This window comes from Apteryx rowi, unplaced genomic scaffold, assembly GCF_003343035.1.
Source record: "Apteryx rowi isolate R43461 unplaced genomic scaffold, aptRow1 scaffold_118, whole genome shotgun sequence".
Classification (NCBI taxonomy): Eukaryota; Metazoa; Chordata; class Aves; order Apterygiformes; family Apterygidae; genus Apteryx; species Apteryx rowi.
In genome coordinates, this window is record NW_020447397.1 from 1,357,700 (window position 1) to 1,379,265 (window position 21,566).

At 39.6% G+C, this 21,566-nt stretch overlaps 1 protein-coding gene across 4 annotated transcripts in view; it reads left to right on the top strand.

Moving 5' to 3' along the window:
* PLEKHG1 (pleckstrin homology and RhoGEF domain containing G1) overlaps nucleotides 1-19,303 on the top strand; it is a 104,481-nt gene extending 85,178 nt beyond the window's left edge. The window contains exons 5-18 of one of the 4 annotated variants that reach the window (XM_026083779.1): nucleotides 643-689; nucleotides 1,140-1,290; nucleotides 2,301-2,432; nucleotides 4,763-4,945; nucleotides 5,028-5,123; nucleotides 5,230-5,316; nucleotides 7,589-7,622; nucleotides 8,828-8,923; nucleotides 10,089-10,127; nucleotides 10,664-10,686; nucleotides 11,501-11,719; nucleotides 13,289-13,405; nucleotides 14,243-15,920; nucleotides 18,204-19,303. In XM_026083779.1, coding sequence (XP_025939564.1) covers nucleotides 643-689; nucleotides 1,140-1,290; nucleotides 2,301-2,432; nucleotides 4,763-4,945; nucleotides 5,028-5,123; nucleotides 5,230-5,316; nucleotides 7,589-7,622; nucleotides 8,828-8,923; nucleotides 10,089-10,127; nucleotides 10,664-10,686; nucleotides 11,501-11,719; nucleotides 13,289-13,405; nucleotides 14,243-15,920; nucleotides 18,204-19,303 — 4,002 coding nt within the window. The remainder of the gene's footprint in view (nucleotides 1-642; nucleotides 690-1,139; nucleotides 1,291-2,300; nucleotides 2,433-4,762; nucleotides 4,946-5,027; nucleotides 5,124-5,229; nucleotides 5,317-7,588; nucleotides 7,623-8,827; nucleotides 8,924-10,088; nucleotides 10,128-10,663; nucleotides 10,687-11,500; nucleotides 11,720-13,288; nucleotides 13,406-14,242; nucleotides 15,921-18,203) is intronic. The other 3 variants (XM_026083762.1, XM_026083771.1, XM_026083790.1) reach the window with 3 other exon arrangements.
* The last annotated feature ends 2,263 nt before the right edge of the window (nucleotides 19,304-21,566 follow it).

Sequence of the window (21,566 nt, forward strand, 5' to 3'; positions counted from 1 at the left end):
GGGAGCCGCAAAAGGTGACCGAAGAGAATAACTACTGCCAGTGACCACAGTCTGTGGGTTTAAATGTGCTCTACAGTGTTTCACTGGAAATTTCCTTCCTAGGCAAACTTTTAGGGGCCCTGCAAATCAGAAGAAGTTAAAAAGTAGAGGTATAAGAGCTAGATCTAAATGGGATTGAAAGATTTGAGTGGGAATTGAAGACACTGAACAGAACTACAGAGTTGTTTTTAAGGTATACCAGCAAATCAGTAAAAAAAGGCAGAATAAATGCAGAAAAAAAGATTAAAAGAAATATAGAAAACTGGGCAGTTTATTTCTTTTCATGTGAAAGCTCATAGAAAAAATTAGCTTTGTTTGACTTTACTCAAGAGGGCAGGAACTTGAAGTGTGGTAGGTATTTCAGAGACTGTTTACCTGGGCAGGTAGAGAGGTGTGAGCTCAGGTATGTGGTCAGGAGATGGGAAAAGGAAGTGATCAAAGATGGTCATGATCCATCAATAGGGGAGAGGATAGAGGATAATCAGAATAACAGCAGCAGCAGTACTGCTGAAGTTCCATTACCAAATGAAAAATGTTTGATGCTGAAATTTTTGTATTGTTTTGACAAAATCTGAATCTGAAACCCTTTTTCTCCCCATGCAGAGTGAAGATTTCCACATATATACACAGTACTGCACCAACTACCCAAGGTAGGAATTCTGGGTTCCCTTTCTTGATATGTCCCTTGGCATGTGTATGTAATGAGAGTTTCAGCCCACTCGAAAAATATCTCCCCCACCCCCTTACAAACTGGGAGGCGGGACAGGGAGTTCACTTTTTTTTCCCTTAACTTACAATGAAAAGCAAAAAAATGCTCATCTGAAGGCTTATTTTGACTGTTCTTGTCGTTCATTGCCACGATGGTCTCATTTTGCAGTGCTCTGGATATGTAATTCCCACTGGTAAGAGAGAATGGTTGCATGTCAAAGGAAAACGTAATTGAAAGCACAAGAAAACTTTAAAAAAAAAAAAGGGGGGGGGCAATGATTGGATTAGGAACCTGCTGCCCCTTTTACAAGGGAAGACAGAAACAATTCTTGACTTTATCTACAGACCTGTGGAGACAATGTGTCCTAAAGATCTATGTTTGATATTTTCAGGTCAGTAGCTGTGTTAACAGAGTGCATGAGGAACAAGATGCTGGCCAAGTTCTTTAGAGAACGGCAAGAAGCTCTACAACACTCTTTGCCCCTGGGCTCCTATCTCTTAAAACCTGTCCAGCGAATCCTCAAGTACCACCTACTTTTGCATGTAAGCATCCATTAGAAATACCTTCCATTAAGGGCTGCAGGACTTCTATTTTCCTGTCTCTRTTACAAGATTTGGCAGTTGGAACAATTCTGTATTTCTTTAGACACTTAAACTTTTGTGAGTATTCAATTTTTACATATGGAGACTCTTTGTATCTTCATCACTTCATAACATATGCATGCATTCTGAATGGGGGATATACAACAATTGTTTTAGATGCATTGAATCAGCCTGTGTGTCCAAATAATCAGGTGTGTGTGTTGGGGTTTTTTGTTTTTTTGTTTTTTTAAGCAGGTCTGTAATTTTGAAGTTGTTTGGGAGATTATTGTCATGAATAAACAGTTTTGTAGAAAAACTTATTGTTCCAATGAGAAACAGTATTTTTCCACATGTTGCAATGCTGGGGGTAGCTGAAAGAAGAAATAAATACATATAAACACCCCTGATTGGTAAGATTTTTGTGGAGAGGAATGATTGAGGAAGTGGGAACTCTTTCCATAGCCAGTGAATTGAGTTAAGCAACAGTTTCGGAAATTCCTGCTTTATTGTTAACGTTTTCCACATATGTTTCCTATTACAGAGTCATGTTCTAGTGAAGTGTAAAGACACTGACCTTTATTTAAAATGTCTGGTGCTTTTCTTCTCTCCAACTCTAATGTAATGCCCAGTCTAATTTCATCAGTATTTTGTAAGCGTGTAGATACATTCTGTGTTTTCAGAAAGCCATTAAATGTTGTCTGAAAAGGTCTCTTTCTGTGCCTTGCTCTCTTTCTTGCATCTGTGTTCACATCAGCTTCTGGATGAGTACTAAACTGACTAAAAAGGCTTTGCTTTGTCAATCATCTTGTGTTAACCAAATTGATAACAACCTGCAATAGTAAAAAAGGCAGAAATGACACATTTGTGTGATTTTGATGCAAAGACAACATAGTACAGATAAAGGTACAGTCAGTATTATATCTGATTGGAAAACTTATTTGGAAATAATTGGATTTTTTTTCCTATCTTAGGAAATAGAAAACCACCTTGACAAGGACACTGAGGGCTATGATGTGGTGCTAGATGCCATAGATACAATGCAGAGAGTGGCATGGCATATAAATGACATGAAGAGGAAACATGAGCATGCCATCAGGCTTCAAGTAAGTTCCCAAAGATATTTTACTGGTGTTTCTTTGAGCTGTTTCTGTCAATAAATATGCCATCAGCATTTTTTAGTTTATCTTTTCTTTTTATCTTTTGTCAGTCATAATTTAGGCTCCTGTTGAGTATGCCTCTGGCTGTTTGATCTTAGAAAGCATGGTCATAGCTGCTGCAGGAAAATCTCAGAAATCTCTACCCTACAAGCAGCATCCTGTAAAGCATTTATTTTGCAGTAATCTGGAACATAAGATAACTTTTCTTTCTTCCTTTCCCTCAGTTGTACACCACTGCTGTACAACCCTAGGGCATGTCTTTGTTCAGAAATCCTGTGGTTTCCTATTTCTCCCTCTTGTGCTGATTAATTTTGTTTTGAGACATTTCTTGGGCTTCTACTTGTTTAAGTACCTTCCTCTTGGGCTACTGAAGACTCATTATCAGTTGCTTTACGGAAAGTATAAACCTAGAAATATGCTATTTAGAAAAAGGCTAACTTCACTTCAAATGAAGGAACTCTTGAGGAAAAAAACAAAAGCTATTCGAGTAATTTTTGTCATCAAGAGCAAGCTATTTTGTAGAATCTTTACAGAACCATCAGTCTGTTTCAAACTTCCCAGTGAATCACCATTTTACATTACATTTTCATCAGCAGCCTTTTTGTTGCTTTAAGAAAACTGATTGTTTTTAGTATATAAAAAGGAGCAAGTAACAGGCTTACACCATTTCTGAAATCTATGTCATGTTTGTTCCTTTATTTCTTTTTAACATAAATGGTGTGCATTGGCCCTCATTCTTTTGTTTATATATAGGGGAACAGGGTTACATTTGATAATGTCTTGCCTGCAACAGTGTAACCTTTGCCACATCTTGCTGGAAATACATACTAACATCTTTTACAAACAGTTTGCTATAAATCTGAATAATCATAACCAGTAATATTTAGCAATAAAGAGGGTCAAAGGCTTTTGAATAAGTGAATTTYGTAATTTCTTGAGCAGAGCTGGCAAATATATGGAGTTGTGGAAAATGTTTATGTTTGTGGTTACTCCTTTTAACAGTAAAATCTGTTTCTGCAGTCATAAGGATAGGTCTTCTGTGAGCTATCACACTGCCATTTGTCTGTAATTCTGCAAGAATTGTGGCAGCAGTTCCTGCACAGTCTCCCTCAAAGTGGTGAAATCAGTCAGTGCTTTATGTTCACTTATTTACAAGTTACTGGAGTGATCTGATCAAATACAACTTTTACTTATGTTTATTCTTTTTTTAGCTGTCTTGTGTATAGCCCAAAGTATGCTGCTGTATGCATTTTTTTTTCCAATGTGCGCTTTATGCTTCAAATATAGTAACAAGTCTTTGTAGTTGAATGCGGTATTAAAGAGTCATGTCCTAGAGAGACCAGCCTAGGACAAGGAAATTTGGCCCTGCTTTGCTAACACAGCCAGGGTAAATGTCAGATGGACATTTTTAAAGATTGCCTGACTTAAGGTTCAATCTACTCTTAGAGCTTGCTGCACCATGCATAAATCGAATGTCTGTGCCAGTGACAGAAGAAGCAAGCAACTGAAGGAAACAAGAATAGTCGTAACAAAGTAACACAGATTTATAAAGTTCTTACATGTTTCTCCAGCTTTTTTTTTTTTTAAGTGATAAATAAGGTGAGAAATATCTATGGTATGTATATAAAACGTTAGCAATACAAATAAATCTTGGCATCTTCAAATGATCAGTTGGTCAGATCACTGTGTCCTTTAGTCTTCTGGGAAACATCTCTTCTGAGTACCTCCCAGAGACATCATCTGTGATGGGTCTACAAGGTATGGAGATAGGATTACAATTCATCTAGTTGGGGACCACACAACTTAGGGAGGGAGGGAAACATTAAGAGGGACTGCTTAGGGACAAGCGTGGGAGAGAGGAGCAGGCATGAGAGACTGATGGCTGACTTAGAGTTAATTCTCCATCACCGCAAGTCAAGGGAGATGGGTTTGTGCTGCTTCTCTGCATGCTGCCCTGGGGAGCTCAGTGCTCTTTGCTGGGTCTACACAGAAGTAACCAGAGCATGCTAGGAGAGCATGTTAGTTCGGGCTTAGTGTTGGTCCTGGAGGCACCTGGCTGCAGTGTTTGCACCGTACCTAGCAGCCTCAGTACGTTTGTGGGGTGACTTTATACCATTTACCATTGCTAACCTTTATGTGGTGACTTTATACTGTTGACCAATGCTCACCATTATATGGGAGACTTGGAACGGCCACAGCAGACCTTTTTGAAACTTCGTTTAAATAAAGATGACATCTGGAATGAACTTTGGTTGTTCTTTTTCAATCTGTTGCAGGAGATACAAAGTTTACTCACTAACTGGAAAGGACCAGACCTCACGAGTTACGGGGAGCTGGTGCTGGAAGGGACATTCCGCATTCAGCGAGCCAAAAACGAGCGCACGTTGTTCCTCTTTGACAAGCTGCTGCTTATTACAAAAAAGAGAGACGAAATGTTTACATACAAAGCTCACATATTGGTATGTCAGAAAGCAAGTTGTAATGTGCTGTCTCCAGATCTCCTTGAAACCCCTCCATGACTCACATTTTTGCCTGTTACAGTGTGGGAATCTTATGCTTGTTGAAGTAATACCAAAGGAACCACTTAGCTTTAGCGTCTTCCACTACAAAAATCCCAAGATGCAGCATACTGTCCAGGTATGACAGACTTCCCTGCCCTGTGCTTAGCCTGATGGCCGTGTGCTATTCCTGATCCTACATATTGCAGTAATGAATTTTCTCATGTTGCTACGATTTTTAACAGGCAAAGTCACAGCAAGAAAAACGCCTTTGGATTCTTCACTTGAAGAGATTAATTCTAGAAAATCATCCTGCTAAAATTCCTGCCAAGGTAAAAAGAAAAAAAAAATCCACAACAAAAAGCATACCTCCTTGAATGTGTATGTAAATCCAGACACATTTACTAGCTTCAAGATACATGGCAAATTAGATTCCAGGTGATCTCTTCAGTGATTGATTAATACATTGGTTTTTGTCTTCAAAATTTCTTTAGGAATAATGGTAAAGTTCCATTAAAAGTACCTAGTAGGGTTGGTACGGGAGAAGAATTTACCTGGGTTATCACCATCCCTGTCCATTAGGATTTACCCACTGAAATATTTATCACAGATGCAACTCTAGAAAGCTTTAGGGTAAGAAGACCCTACCTTAGCTTGAAGCTGCTGCCTGCACACCACTGAGATGCAGTAATTGCAGCATGTGTAGGCGTTGCCAAGCTAGTTTTAATCCAGCTTGGATACATAGCAGTGAAGACACTGGCAGCCCACACTTCACTTTACAAATACACGCATCCATCCTGGACCGTAGGTTGGGACAGCTGGTCCCTTTCTGTGAGATAGCTAGCAAGCTTTGGAAAATGAGTCACAATTGCGAGTTTCGTAACGATTTTTAGATACCTGCTAGGATCTCAGTTACCTGCTAGTATCATATTCATAGCTGTGATGTCTAGCATGTCTGGTCCTTTAAAAAAAAAAAAAAAAAAATATCCCATCTTGGGCCTCTAGGTGATGTTTCCCACTGTAACTCCTTGCACCTCCAGAATGATGAGTCACTTGCAATATCCTAGTTAACTCCTACCATGACACAACTGCCACTGATTCATGTGGAAACAGGATTTTTTTCTGGTTTTGCACTAACGCTTTTTTCAAGTTTTATGTTGTAATGGCTAAAAATGTTACCTGTCACTGGCATAGACAATGGAATATTGACTAATATTTTCAACAGTTCAACAAAAAGGATTATGGAATAAAAAAGCGCTAGCAGTAGCTATTAGTAATTCTTCTCTTTCTTATTGTTTTGTGTCATCAGAGTTTATCAGCAGTACAATATTTATGTAGCATCCCTGTTTACAATGCAAATACTTGTTGCTGTTTATTAGATTGTAATAAGAAATACTATAGCATGAATTTAGTTTTTTTATCAAGGTTCTCATTACTACTTAATGTATTTGTTTAAGCATGAAAAGCAATGTATAACCCAAATATATCATAATGCTGTTTGCAGCTTGAAAAATCATTTGATTTAAGAACGGAAAAGCCTAATCAAATAAATCATTAAAGTTGTCTGCACATATATGTTGACAAACTAGTAGTTTATAGTCTTGGTACTTCCCTCTACCCAGCGTTTGGGGGGATTTAATGGTAGTCCACATGTGACAGCTAGTGGAAAACAACTGAACTGCACCTATAGAAAGGCAAGCAGGTTCTCTAGGCTACTCTATTTTATTTTATTACTTATTGGCTGATATGCCTGATAAGGAAAAATAAGTGGGAAGTCTTAAGAAATGCGTTAAACTAAGCAATCATGATTATTATTCAGGTTCAATCTTATACAAATAAAAAAAATTTTTTAATAGCTATTCCTCAGGAAAGCTCTTAAAGGAAGCAAGGTTGCTTCCTTGTGATAGTTTTTCCTGTACTTAAAAAACCTTAAAGAAATAATTTGGAGGGTTCTGATTGGGTGGGCAACTATTTTAGAACTGCAAAATAATAAAGGAGTTAAGCTATGTGATTTTCAGGGAGGAAATGTTCCATGAATCATGAACAACGTGCTTTAAAAGTATTTGTGATTCCCAGAAGGTAGGGCCAATTTGGTGCCAATCCCAGAAGAATATGGTGAGACTTATGGACAGCTCTAAATTCTGGGCCTGAATGGGAGTTCTCTGGAGGTTCGTATCCCTGTGGAGGAGAGCCAGAGTGCGCAGCATTATCTCAGCACAGCCCCTCATTTTCACAGAGTCAACGATCCCTATCACTCCATCCTCTAAAAATTTCTCATCCCAACAGGTGCCCCAGCTGCACGCTCCTCCCCTTGCACTGCCAGAATGGTAGTGGGTGAGCAAGGTGGAGCTGTCGTGTGCAGTGAACAACCAAGGATGTCCTGAAAGTTAACTCTAGTAGACTATTACCTGCAAAATTTCTTGTCCACATGTGTATGTGTGTGGTATACAGAAAGAGACAAAAAACAATACTAACAGTATTTATTATCAAAAATTAAACTTGCTATTTTCTATATGTAAACTGCCTACTATCTGTAACGTGCAACATAATTACCCTTCTAGGTGTAGTTTAACCTCTTCACGCACAATTTTTGTTCTCTTTCAGGCCAAACAGGCAATTTTAGAAATGGATGCCATACGTAAGTTCTTTTTTTCCCCACTTTCATTAAAAAACAAATTAATAAAAATATCTTTTAACACTTCACATATAACTGTTGTTTTCCTCTAAGATGCAAGAAGACCATGCTTATGTTCCTTGAATTATGATGTAGCCAAAAAAAATAATTGTGTGCAGATCTTGTGGAACTCTATAAGCATTGGGTTGACTGAACTGCAACCAACAGGATATGTCTCATGGTTAGCAAGGAAGAGGCAGATTAGGCCATTTGTAAACACTGGCCATTCTGTTTGCTTATTCCATGCTGACTAAACATATGATCTTCCTAACCTCTGCAGCAAAAGCTCCTTCTGGCCAGGATCCACTCAAGGGCTAGGAATAAGTAATGCAGCTTGAAGCATCGAGCACTTTTACGACTTCCTTATGCTGGAAAGCCTGCAGCTGGAGGAAGGGGAGGGCAGCTGCCGGCTGCTTATCCCCTGGTATGCCTATGTGGAAGTTGAACAAGGGAGCCCTGTGCCCCTGCRGCAGCATGGGTGGCTGCCCGCTATCGCCTGGCAATCTAATTAGGTGCAGTAGCTGAATTCATGGCTATGGCAGAAAGCAACTGCACCTAAGAAGCAGCCCCAAGAAAACTCCATGCTGAGACCCAGCAGGGTTATGGTTGCCATAAGTCTGATGAATTTATGTGTGTGTCCCAGGAGCCYGGATTGGAAGGCCTGTATGATGGCGCTGTCTTGCATCTGAATCCAGTCCCGCCTGTGCCATCCCTTCCATTCAGTCTTTGTTTTGCTGCCTTTCTTGGTGCTTGCCATGCTAGCTCTTCCTGTCGCCAGCGATCCCTATGCAGGGCAATGAGAACAACCTTAAAATACGAATGCTGAAGAAGGCTCAGTGTAAAGCGAGGTTGTTATTTATTTACATAGTTATTGTCCCAGGGAATGGGTCAGGAAGGCTCTGTTGAGAAACTGGCTAACAATTAAACGCGATTGTGCATGAAKGTTGCTGGGTTAGCAATCCAGAGCAAGGCATAACTAAATGGGTGAAGTGTTTCCACGGCTAAGCGGTAACACCCTACAACAGCGCTGCTCACTTATTCTGCACTGAGCTCTGATGAAGTGCCACTATGTGAGTCATGAAGGGAAGACGGCACAGCCTCCAAACAGAGCTGCTGAGGCGTGTAAAATAACACCCTGTTTTATACTGATGCCTCTGCTCGTCTCGCAGATCATCCAGGCTTCCATTATAGCCCCGAGGGAGAAATGAAATCATCGTACCATCCTAAGGAAGGCACTACTCCACACCGAGTGAGAAGGAAATCAGGTGAATAAACTCCTTTCCATCAAGATGACAAGAGAAAAACAAGCAGGATTGTTTAGGGCTTGGTCGAGGTTGGACACATGGAATTGGTCCTTACCCTGCACTCTGCTCAGATTTTACAGAGCACGATACGAGTAGAGGATCTTCTTATTTGTGTGATTTTTACGTAGTGTTTGCTTTTCATTTCATGGATGTGCATTCCTAATGGTGGATGCATAGAGAACAGTTGGTACTTTCTGATGGATAAAGAATGCAAAGCAAGCCAGTTAAATTATTTAAATCTAACTCGTTTTCCCTTGGTAATTACTATCTCAGAAGTGGTTCCATCCTGATTATTGTAAAACATGATTACTATCTCTGTTTACTGAAGTGTCTGCCTTATGAAAAATGGAGATTTGACAGGTAGTAATGTTGACTTCTTTTTCTTTTTCCTAGCTCTAACAAACATCCGTAATTACAGTTATTTCTCTCCTGAAGCCATTACAAATGTCTGTGTAGTTGGAGTGACATTACATTGCAGTCGCTTTGTTCTCTTTTTCAGCTACTTAAATATATTGTTTATGCAGAATGACTTAAGGTTCATGAGAGCACAGGTGTAGTGATTTATCATATAGCAGAGTTTGTCTCTGAAAAGCAATCAAGTTTTAATCAGGCATCTTCTCTATGTTTCTAAGATGAAAGATTCCATTGGTGCTGTTTTGCCTATAAAAGGAATACCACAGAATACTGATTAAATGGCCTCCTCTGTAGCATTGAGCTACTTACGCTATTAAAGCACTGCTAAGCTGCCAGTATCTCATACGTATTTCTGATCTGAATATAGGAAATCTCCAGCAATTTAGAGCAATGACTTAGATGAGGACTGTGTCTTTGGAAAGCAAGAACCTTAACATGAGATTAAAATTTACATATGTGGTCGTATGGCAGGGGGGAGCCGCTATTCCGTTAAAGACACATATGCACCTTTGGAACAGTTGTAGGTTCAACAAATTAAGCCCTTTTTTCCAAGGGTCTGAGGAAACTAGATGATTAAGAAGTGTAAATCCTGCTGTCTTGCATGGGCTCAGGAGGTTAAATTTTGGTATGTGTGTTATAAAAAGTTGGCCAAGATACCAGTAACTTTCTTTGGGATGCTGTAGTGTTTAAATGCTGTCGTTGTCTTTTTCAGAACCCTCATCTAGAGTCCATAAAGTTTTGAAGTCAAATGGTAAGTTATTTTGCCTACTATTTTGTTGTCCAAGTGTTTATATRTTTTGCAAAACAATTAAGCACCGGATCCTCTTCTCCAGTGACTTTATCTATTTCAGTCATATTTAATGGACCTATGCTGATTTATGTAAGTGGAATATCCTACTTGTAGAGTGTGACCCCTAAGTACATATTTGGGGAAAAAATAACCTGTGTGCATAGAAAACAAAATTAGCATTTATATCCTAATATTTGCTTTTCCATGATTAGGTTCTGATCATGTAAACATCCTAGCAACTGGTAACTGAACACTAAGTGTTTTAGTCACTATGGGTAGTTATCCATATTACATAAGTGTTGCAAAATCACATCTTTAGGAGGAACTGTCATAAAGCCAATGTTGTCTCTGTTTTATCAGAGACCCTCAAATGAATATTACAGTTGCATTTAATTCCTTTTTGGGAATTCATAATTGGGATATTAATGTAGCATTAGAACAGTGGCATAGACTGACACCAGTTTGAGTATTCACTTATAATGTATTTGTGTTTTCAGATATAAATCCAGATATGCAGAAGGTAAGCCTCTTTTTTTACATTTCATATTTTAGCACATTCAAATGGCACATGACTTTGATATTGTATTGCTTTTTTAAGAAGGGAAACAGAAACATAAATGTTGTTTAGAGTCTCCGATAAGATTACTAAAATGAAAGCAATAGAAATATAGCTAACTATTTCAGCAATATCTAATAAAAAGAATTTGACTGATCTGTATATTCCTGTACTTTATAGTACAGCACAATCAATTCCTAATATTATAGGGTACTTAAAATACTGCTACAGTCACAGAAGTTCTATGTAAAGATGGTGTTTATTCTTTGAAGGATATTTGCTTTGTATTTATTAAATGAGAATGTAAGAGTTTCAGCTTATTCTGATATACATATATATATAAATAAAAAATATAACAAACCAGGCAAAGCCAATACAGCTTAAGCAGACTGAGCTGAGCACTTCTAATTTCTGCATTTTCCGTAAAAATTTTTAATGAAGTTCCAATGCAGTTTGAAGGACTCTTGTTGAATTTTGGGTCCTAGGCTTAGTTGGGATGGAAATTAAGGCAGGGAGAATGTATGAACAGGGTACACTACATATGACTTCACTGGGATGCCTAACACTGAAGCCCATAGGTTCCTCACCTCCTTGTTTTTCCAGCTCCTTATATTCCATGGAAGAATACTGTTTAATTCTTTCCTTATACAGCTCATTTAGTGCAGCTAACTGAATGTAGCTAAAACTGTGCTTTGGGGATTTGGTGGCTTTGACTTTGTTTGATGTAAACCTGTAAAATGGTATAGTCTATGTAATTTTTAATCAATGTTGTTTCAAGCGGATCAGTATCGAAGGAGCCCTGTTATCTCAAACCACCAAACTGGGATCAAATGAAGCCCTGCTGAGTTCAAGGAAGAAGGATTCACTGGAACCCCCTGGGCTGGAGAGCCAGTTTCAAGAGTCCACTGAGCCAGCCTACATCAGTGATCAAGATGAAAATCTGCACACTTCTGCTACAGAACAGATTGATGCTGATGATGAAGAAGAGTCTGAACAGGTTTAAAAAAAAAATCCTTCCATCCTGGGGAGGATGGAAGAGGGATTAACTTTATCTGTAAAACTGCAAGGAGGCAGGAATGTGTTAAAAGTAAACTGCTTGCAACTTCTCCTTACAGATGTGTTATTTGTTCATCACATAGTTTTCTCTTGCATTGTAACAGAGGTGAAGTGAAGTTAGCCCCTGTGCAGCAGATGAGAGTATATGAAACCCCTACTGCTGAAACAGATTTTGCTTAGTCCTTTATAGGCCTCCGGCCTACTTTTGACAGAAAGCAGTAGCTTTATTATTTTTAACCAGTTGTTGCACAACTGGTTTTTCCTTGCTCCTCCAGCTGATGTTTTGAAAGAAACTAGGACCTTTCTAGGCCAAATGCAGAGACAAGGTTCTTGGGTCTCAAAAGCAGTGACCTGAATGTTAGGTTAAGATTCAGACAGTGAAAGATGCGATGTGATGTTTCTAGACTGGTGATCTGTTGGCAGTGAACAGAAGTAAGTGTGCTTTAATACGAGCTGTTGTGAATAGGATTTCTGAAAGTAAGAATCTTTATCATTTACTATTGCACAATCATTGAACAGGTGGTAGTTTTCCTCACGCTACATGATGTTTCCCCGCATATATGCTATTTCTGAAAGGCTAAAATTTCAGTTTTGAAATGTGGGTGTGTTAAAGAATCCACATCTTCAATTTGTTGTGTTTAGTTTATGCTTATATAAACACTCAGCTCTCTAAGATGCTGGTGTGAATATCTGAATACAGGGTTTGGACATCCTTCTCTGGTCGATCTGTTTTGTAAGTTGTYCAAAACCTATTAGCAAATTTTTTCTTGAAGCCCACTGCACCATTGCTCTTTGAAATTATATTATTTGAATTGTAAATCTTTGGTAAAATAGTATCTTGTATCAGTGAAATGTAGTGTCTTGTAATTCACTGTCCTCCTGACATGAGGGAGTACAAAAGAATACCACTATAAAACTGTACAAGAGTAGCTTAGTGTTTAACCATATATGTGGCAATGATACATTCTTAGAATCTAGTATTAGGAACCATGTAGCCCTGTTCCTATTATGCATGCCCTTCTCTCTGAATTACTTCCTACACTGCCCAACGTGATGTTGTGGCTTTGTATTTTTCTGGGAAGCTAGATGACATCATATCTTCTGGTTTAGACCTCTTCTTGGTTTTCATGGCTCCAAGTGATGGTGAATCCATCCCCTTCCCTGTTCAAAAACAAAMAAAAAAAACTTTAAAATTTGAATTTTTCTGTGATTGCCTTCTTTTGCTATCACTTATTTTCTACATCTAAGTTATTGCACACAGACTCTGCTTTCTTCCCCTTTTGACAAGCTGTATGGATTGACTTGGTTAAACTGGTTATTGTAAAGCAAGTTTTCTAGGCTCTAAATCATTGTTGCAGCAGTGCTTTGACTACTCACTAGTATTTCATCCTTTGTGTGTATACCTGACCTGGCTCTGCTCTTCTAGCAGCTAGTAATTCTTTTGAACAAAGATGTACAAAGAACTATAAATTTTAATATCCCTCCCTTGCTCTGTTCTTTTAAATCACAGGGAGCACAACAAAATTCACTACAGAAAGCAAAAGGAGGAAGGAAAAGACTTAAYAGTCAAGCTGCTCAAAATGTTGAAAAACGGAGAAGTGTTAATCTCAACAAATGTGAAATGCAGGTACCTTTTTTTTTTTTTCCCCTTCTATCTTGCTATCCATCAAACATATGTCAAAGAAATCTGTGTGTTTTTTTTTTTTTTTTCTGGGTAGAAAGATAAGGCAACTTCTATTTCTGTCATACATTAATGTTTGTATCATTGAGATACTCGTCTATATCTGTATGTACTTCAGAGAGTATTCTCTTGAAAGGAAAAAAAAAAAAGCTAAAAAACAATTAACACTAACTTAAGCCAAAAGATCCTTTCCTCTCTTTCCCAACCTCTGGCCGTGTACATCTACAGCATCTTTCATGTTACCGTTAGCAGGCATGCAGCCTTGCCATGTGTTAGATCTGCTGGCTGAGCCAGATGAAAACTCACTCCAAAAAGAAAATCAGATTTTCAGTGACGTGTACTAGAGAGTGCAACATACCTTTCTGCTTGGATTATAGGCAAGCGGAAAGAGAGGAGAGCAAAATTTTTTGGCAGGAGCCTGGAGTCAATTAGCTTAAACCAACTGTGAAACAGCAGAGTTAGCATAAAAGGACTAACCTTACCCCTGCCAAATAAATTTGCTTTTAATTACTCATGCTTTAGCATGAGCTAGTATCTTTTGAAGTAATGTGTTATTAAAAGCCAAGAATCAATTYTGAGCAATGGTAAGGGCTGGGAGGCACAGAAGTCAGGCACTGCCACCTTGGTTCCTTGGCTCACCAGCAAGGAGCCTGCCCACTCATCTCTGCCAGGCTCCATGCTGCAGGACACCATGGTTACTATGGCACTTCTGTGAATGGTGGGGATCCTTGTATTATTGCAGGGAATAGGCTAACATTACCTGCATGTTTCAAATCTCTGCAGAGCTCCAAAGATCCTTCAGATGAAGAGTTGACCCAACTGAATACTGATCTTCCATATTCCTGCTCAGCTAGACAGTCACCTAGACAATTTAGCACCCCCCAGAACAACTCATTAATCATGAATATCCTGGGGGGTACTACTTCTGTCAGAAACATCTGGACTGACCATCAGATCAGGCAGGCATTGTTTCCCAGCAGACGACCACCTTATGAGAATGAAGATGATGAAGACGATTACCAGATGTTTGTACCATCAGTGTCTACATCCAACTCCAGTTCAGCTGTTGGTGGAGAAAGGAGGGGTCCTTCTGGTCGACCATGCAGCTGGCATTTGGGGGTAGGGCATCAAAATGAGGCTTCCAGCTCCAATCATCATAAAGTTGTTAGACGAGCCAGTAGTGCTGGTGAAAGCAACACATGTCCAAGCAGTGCAAGGTATAAAATTGGTGACCTTGGCCAGCGCAGTTCTCGAAGGGAAGTGAAAAGAACAGAGATGAGCAATATGAATGCTTATCCCGAATCTTCAGAAGAGCTGACCATTGATGGCATTGAACATGTTTATGACAATATAAGCTATGAAGACTTAAAGCTGATGGGCCTGACAAGAAGGGAGGAAACTGACCATGGCCCCCAGAGATCTGCTAGAGACTCTCTCTATGAGGCTGGAAACAAATGCAGCTCAGATTCACCCTCCAAAAAGAGAACAGCAAATCAAAACAGGGCCTCCATTTGTGCTAGTAGAGATGAGGCCCTACTCAGTAGAGAAGCACCTACTTCAAGTTTGGATGAGCTCAGGATCGTCGAAGATAATATCTATGACACCATAGTGCTTCCAGAAACACCACTATTGAATTTTAAGTGTAAACCTCTAAAATGCTCTAAAAGGAGGAGTTTTCTGGGCCTGGAAACAGACTTTGCATGCTGTGACAATTTACGGCAGTTTGTTTCTGAAGAGAGTCTCCAGTTCAGTGAAGATGAAAGTCCTTACCATCGTGTTCCTCTCGATAATGACTATTTGAGCTTGGTGGATAGCTCCTCCAACTCCGATTCACTCTCCCATAAGTCTGCAGCAGATAAACTCTCAGAGGAAGTAGATGAGATTTGGAATGACCTGGAGAACTACATCAAGAAGAATGAAGAAAAGACAAGGGACCGTCTCCTTGCAGCCTTTCCTGTTTGTAAAGATGATATGCAAGAAAGGCTGCATGCTGGCAGTACACCTGAACTGAGTAAAGATGTAGAATACTCGCTGTCTACTCTCTCTCTGCCAGAAACTCCTATTTTCCCTAAAACTTTGAAGCCCAGGGCTGCCACCTTGAGTGAGGCTAATCTCAGGCTTGAAGACACTACACCGTGCAAGGACAGCTCTTTTATGAGTCTGAACAGATCTTCCTTTTCCAGTGAGACGCCTTTTGTAGACAGCCCATATGAGTCTGCCAATAGCATTCTTTCCAGTGCTCATCCAGAGGGCATTGAAAATGACTTCGATATTGTGGATAAAACAAAGAACAGAGTTTTCATGATGGCAAGGCAATACAGTCAGAAGATTAAGAAGGCTAACCAGCTTTTGAAAGTTAAAAGTCCAGAGCAGGAACAGCCAGCTAGCCGACAACAGAAACTGAAACACAAAGATCTCGCTGCCATACTGGAAGAAAAGAAACAAGGTGGTCCGGCTATTGGTATGTTAAAGACATGCATTGTTTTTATACAGATTCATTTCTTTAATAACTTCTAGTGAAATTTGTTTATTGAATTAAAAGATTATGAATTTTCTGCTCCTTGATCTATTAGTTGAATATCAATATTGCATTTCCTGTGTTATTGCTAAGATGAGTTTTCTGTGACTGTTTTTAACATGAATAGTCATTTATATCTCAATAAATTCTTGCCCTTACTTGATAAAATTCAGAAGAAAGAGTAGGATAGTGTCAGGAAGAATAGATTCAGCTTAGGCTGGAAATAGAAATCATGCCTGAAGCATCATTGGCCTCTTTACAGAAAAGCCTTTATTTCCTCAAATAGTGTGATCTTCAGAATTTTACTGAAAAGGTGCATTTTCAAGTAGACTTAGCTCCTAACCAGTAGTATAGATTTGCTCAGATACCATCCACATCACACTTGCAAGCATGAGGCATAGGATGAGATAAGAATGAGCTGGTCTTTTTACTCTTTCTAGTGAATGTGCAAAGTGATGGAAACTTGAGGCTTTGGAGCTATTTCTGTCCATAGTCAGCTGAAACAAATAAGAGATGCGGAGCCAACGGACTCCACACACTAGCATGTCATTCTTGCCTTGTGATATTTATGTTTTCAAAAGTCCCTAAATATCATATTAACCAGGCCATTTTCAGAACGTTCTCTTCCATTTTGATATAAAACAAACAGTACGTTATCAGAACTGTGTTACATTGCGTCATACTGTGCAGCCTGCTGTACTTTGCCGCAGTCACATATGTTGTAGTAAATATATTAAAACAGCACCCATCATGTCATAGTAGCAGAATTTCTCATGAATTAAGCAGTGAGAAATTCCAAAATTTAGCATTTGAATAAGTTCCCCAGAATGCAGATATTCAACCAAATTTCAGAGGTTCCTAAAAGGCTTTTGACTGTTTCCTAGCTAACCGGTTTTCACAGAAAACTATTTTTGGCTTCTTTATCATCTCTGGAGAAGCCCAGGGGTGCATTTCCTTGAATTGGTGTGACCTGAAGGCAGCTGTGAACCTGCTCCCTCTGGCATCTTTGAGGCAYAGTCCTGTCTCCTATTTCCAGCGTTTCCACAGGATGTTCACTTCCTTCTCTCTCTCAGTTCTATTACTGGTCCTAATAGTGGTCCTATTCCCTTTCCTCTGTTTTATTATTTCCTCTTTTTTTTTTCTTTTTTTTTGCCTTCTCTCTTTTTTTTGAGTAGGCTCTTTGAGAGCAGTTTCCCTGCCTAGGAAAGCCAAGTATTGAAATTAAAAAAACCCGAAGAGCAGTGTGCGTCTGTGTCTGCCCAGCAGGAGAAGGCTTTGGGGACTGAAAGTATCTGCAACATCCCAACCAGCTGCCTAGGATACTGCGATGAAAACTAGTCCCATCCAAAACCAAGGTCTTTACAGGCCTGATTGAGTCTCTTAATTGTTGACTTTGAGGCTCTCAGACTCCTGGGGGTGAGGAGAGAAAGGAAGAGGAAGAGAGATCAAGTAGGTCATTAGCACTTCCTGCCTTTTTCCAGCATAAAGATAACACAGAAAGGTAGCTAAAAGTCACGTTCCTTCATGCTTTTTCACATGCTTTTCCGTGTTTAGCCAAAAGGATTTTATCTCAATGTGACCAGGAGAAAAGGCAATCTTCAAGATAGCAAACAGACTGCAATCACAAGTATGTTAGTGATGGTTTGATCAAACAAAACCAGTGGATACAATAAGCAAATCTACAGGCATAGGGTTGGAAGGGCCTCAGGAGATCATCTAGTTTCTTTCTTTCTCCAGGGCAGAATAATTGTGCCTGTGTCATATATGTAGGATTCAGGTTTAGATGGGTGAAATACTTGTCTTTTAAGATGAAAAGCTAATACTGTAGTGATTTTGAAATATTGGAGCAAAAAAGACCCAAACAGTTTCACATTTTATAGTAGCCTTTTATTTGTATTTTATTTTCTTCCACAATTACTGATGATACTGCTGTTGTCATGTTACTTCCTGAGTGTTTGATCATGATTGTTCACCGTCACAAGATGTTTCATGCTTCTTGTTTTTGTGTTGTATTATCATGAAAACAATGCAAACATGCCACTGAGGCATGGCTCTTCTAGCCTCCATTATTTCATGTTACTTTGTGGACTGTAAGGCTGAAGATGTGAACACAGCTGTAAACTTTTCTTTTGACCGATACAAAGCATTTTTTTGTTTTTTAATTTCCATGCAGTTTGTTTGTATGGATTGTTTGCCTCTGGTAAGCTAAATCTCTCTCTTTTCTAGGTGCCAGAATTGCTGAATATTCACAGCTCTATGACCAGATTGTCTTTAGGGAAAGTCCACCTAAGATCCAAAAGGAAACCTGGTCCAGTCCTCAGGAGCCATCAGCCTCAAGGTATTCCACACCTGTGGCTGCACCTCCTTCCCATTCTCAGTTAGCCAGTGAATGCTCAAGAGCAGAAGATTGGCTTTTGCATTCTACGTACAGTAACGGAGAGCTGGCTGACTTTTCTCCATGGCCTGAATCCCAAGACCTGAAGGCCAAGAGCTCATATCCAGAAACTGGTACAAAAAGCAATTCAAGGCAGTTGCCATCAGTTTGCTCAGTGCCATCCCTTCAGATTTCTAACAGTTTGCATGTCCCAGTGCAGAGGTGGAGTGCCATTATAAGCCAACCTAACAAAGAAAATTTGCATCAAGGTCACACCTATAACTCCCTTGGGAGAAGAGCAAGCAATATAAAACCACAGGCGTAYAGCAGGTCACAGTCATCGTCCTCAATTGTGGTCAATAGATCTGGAGAATCAATCACTTATCCCAATGAAATGGACAAGAAAAAGCTTCATTCAAATAGGAACTTCCGATTTGATAGCCATCAAGCACCAGATATTGCGCCAGGATGTACAGGGCCTGACATGAGAAAGCAGATCCCTGAGAACTATTCAGATATGATTCTGCAGGATTCTCAGAAAGTTCTGAGAGTAAACAGGACCTCCACTCTGACTGCACAGGTGGCCACTCAGAACTATTTTTCTAATTTCAAAGATACTGAAGAAGAAGGGGATGATGATGACTACGTTGAAATCAAATCTGAAGATGACGGATCTGACTCGGAGACTTCCCAGAACCAAACAAGGAAATCATATCCTAAATTAAGTAACAGAGACACTGCTCCTTCTGAAACTCTCTGTAGCAAAACTGTGTCTTGTACTCCGGCAAAGTCGCCAAACAGCAAACATGCACTTATGCCCTATCTGACTGCATATAGTGATTCAGATAAACTGAATGACTACCTGTGGAGAGTACCATCTCCTAATCAACAGAATATTGTCCAGTCTTTAAGGGAAAAGTTTCAGTGTCTGAGTTCAAGTAGCTTTGCTTGATGCTTTCAGTAATTTCTAGTTGTACTGCCTTAACATGACTAAGTATATACTAGTACAATCAGTGCTGGCATCATGTATTTCAAAAATATTACACAATCAGGCATTGTATCCCAGTAATATTGTAAATAGATGTGAAATGTATCTTTTTTATGGTTTAGAATCCTGAACGTTGAAAAGGTGGTGTGTGCACTGTCCGGTGTCTCTATAATGCAGATGGACTTCTCATCTCATATTTAACCTTTATGTCTTTTCCCTTTTTTCTCCACAGCTCAGTTTCTTGTTAGGGGTGATATTGCATTTGATGCTTAAATTGTGCTACTATGTGAAAACCAGCTGTGTGCCCAAAATACCCATGTGATTACTCTCTGGTTACATATGAGAGCMTTTAGTTGAGCGGCTGCTCCTAAGCCTGTGGGTTTCTGAGCACATTTCTGGTAATCACACCAACATGCTAGGTGTGCAATCGCACATACTTTTTGCACATTACTTTTTGATAAACAGATTCAAAGTCTATGGGACCAATGCATATGATACTAAATATGCTACACTACTTTAGGCTTCTTATGTTTTAAACAAAATCTAGGCCTAGTGCTTGTGAATGGTGCCAGGCTGATYGCTCCAGATCTGAAGCCTCTTCTACTTTATATAACTGCATAACAGACAGAGGACAGGCTGTGGCAGCTTTTTCTATGTGAATTTGTCAATGTGATACAATCGTTGTCTGGAGGATGTTTCAGGGGAGTAGCAGGGGAACCCTGCTGCTTGTGAAGATGGCAAGACCGAGTGCTGGTTTTGCGCCTCCTGTGACTGCGGTGTTTGTGACAGGCAGAAAAACTTGTGTATCTGTAACTCAGAGCCCAGCAATGGAAAGCGTGCTGTGTGCATATGCCAAGTAATTGTAATTTGTATGCAGTGGCCTGTCGGGAATTTGTTCAACTCCCAAAGTCAGTAACACTAAGAGAGAATGGGACTTGGCGAGATGCTTGGGTGAAACATTAATCCTGCTGCAGGTTTGGCCAGTAGAGTGTTTCAGTGATACTACATGTTGAGTTACAAGGTGCCTTCCTGAAGGAATGCATCTCCCATAACAGAAAGTGATCCTTCCCAGCACAGAGAAGTAAAATTTGCATTTTCTAAACCAGCCAGGGCTGAATCTTATCCTATCTATGTACAATAAAAGTAGCTAAAGATCAGAACACATTCCATTCTTTTGCAAATGGTATGTACAGTAAATGCTCCCATTTACAACAAGAATAGACTTTACAGTATGAAACATTTACTTTTATCGTCTTTGTTGCACAGCTTTGGATTTTGTTACTTGAAAACGGCGTACCTAAAGGAAAGCCTAAATATGTCTACTGCTTAGCCACTGATCATCTTGTGTGATTGGCTTTTTTGGTGCTTAAATCCTTCAGATTAGGCATATAAAGCCAGTACTGAGTTAAACATATCACTAAATACAGGAGTTTAAGTGAAGTACTATTTTTAGTAATAACGTATTACTCCCCTAAGATTACAGAGCATTGTACTTCCAGAACTGCCAACTATTTACAACATCAGTTATCATGAGGAAAACCTGAAGTTATCAATGTACAGTCAATTACTTGTTTAGATTAAGATTTAAGGACATGAATTTGTTAGAATGGGTTAAATTATCTACTGCACCTATCTTGCATTGGCTAGGAATTTTTATTTTGAGGGTTGGTTTGTCATTGTACTTATTAGCTTGTACGGTCTAACCATGATACTTGTTACAGTCAGCACATCCACTGTAATAGGACCCGCACCTAGTCAAATACAACCGAGAAATAATGCTGTACATATTTAAGACACCGAGATTTAGTGGAGCCCATATTTATTTAATAGAACTTGTAAAGTATTGTAAATACGAATAGATCTGTGCTTGACCCGCGCACGCCTAGATTTGTTCAGAGAATCCCGTTCAGCTCGCATCTCGCGCCATCAGCGTTGGAGTTGAGAGAAAAGAGAAGGGGGGGGGACAAAAAAGGGGGAGTCCTACTAGCGTGTAACTTCTCCCAGGGGACCATTTCATACTATTTTTAATAAATTTTGAGTACGCAGAGTTTTTTTTGTTTTGGGGTGTTTCTTTTTTTTGTTTGTTTTGTTCTGTTTTGGGGGGGTCTTGGTTTGGTTTGGTTTTGGTTTGGTCTGGCGCTTTGGGGCAGCGTGAGAGGCGGGCGGAGCGCCGGGTTTCGTTCTGGGGGATGACCGAGGGGCTGCGCTCGGGGGCCGGGGCCGGGGC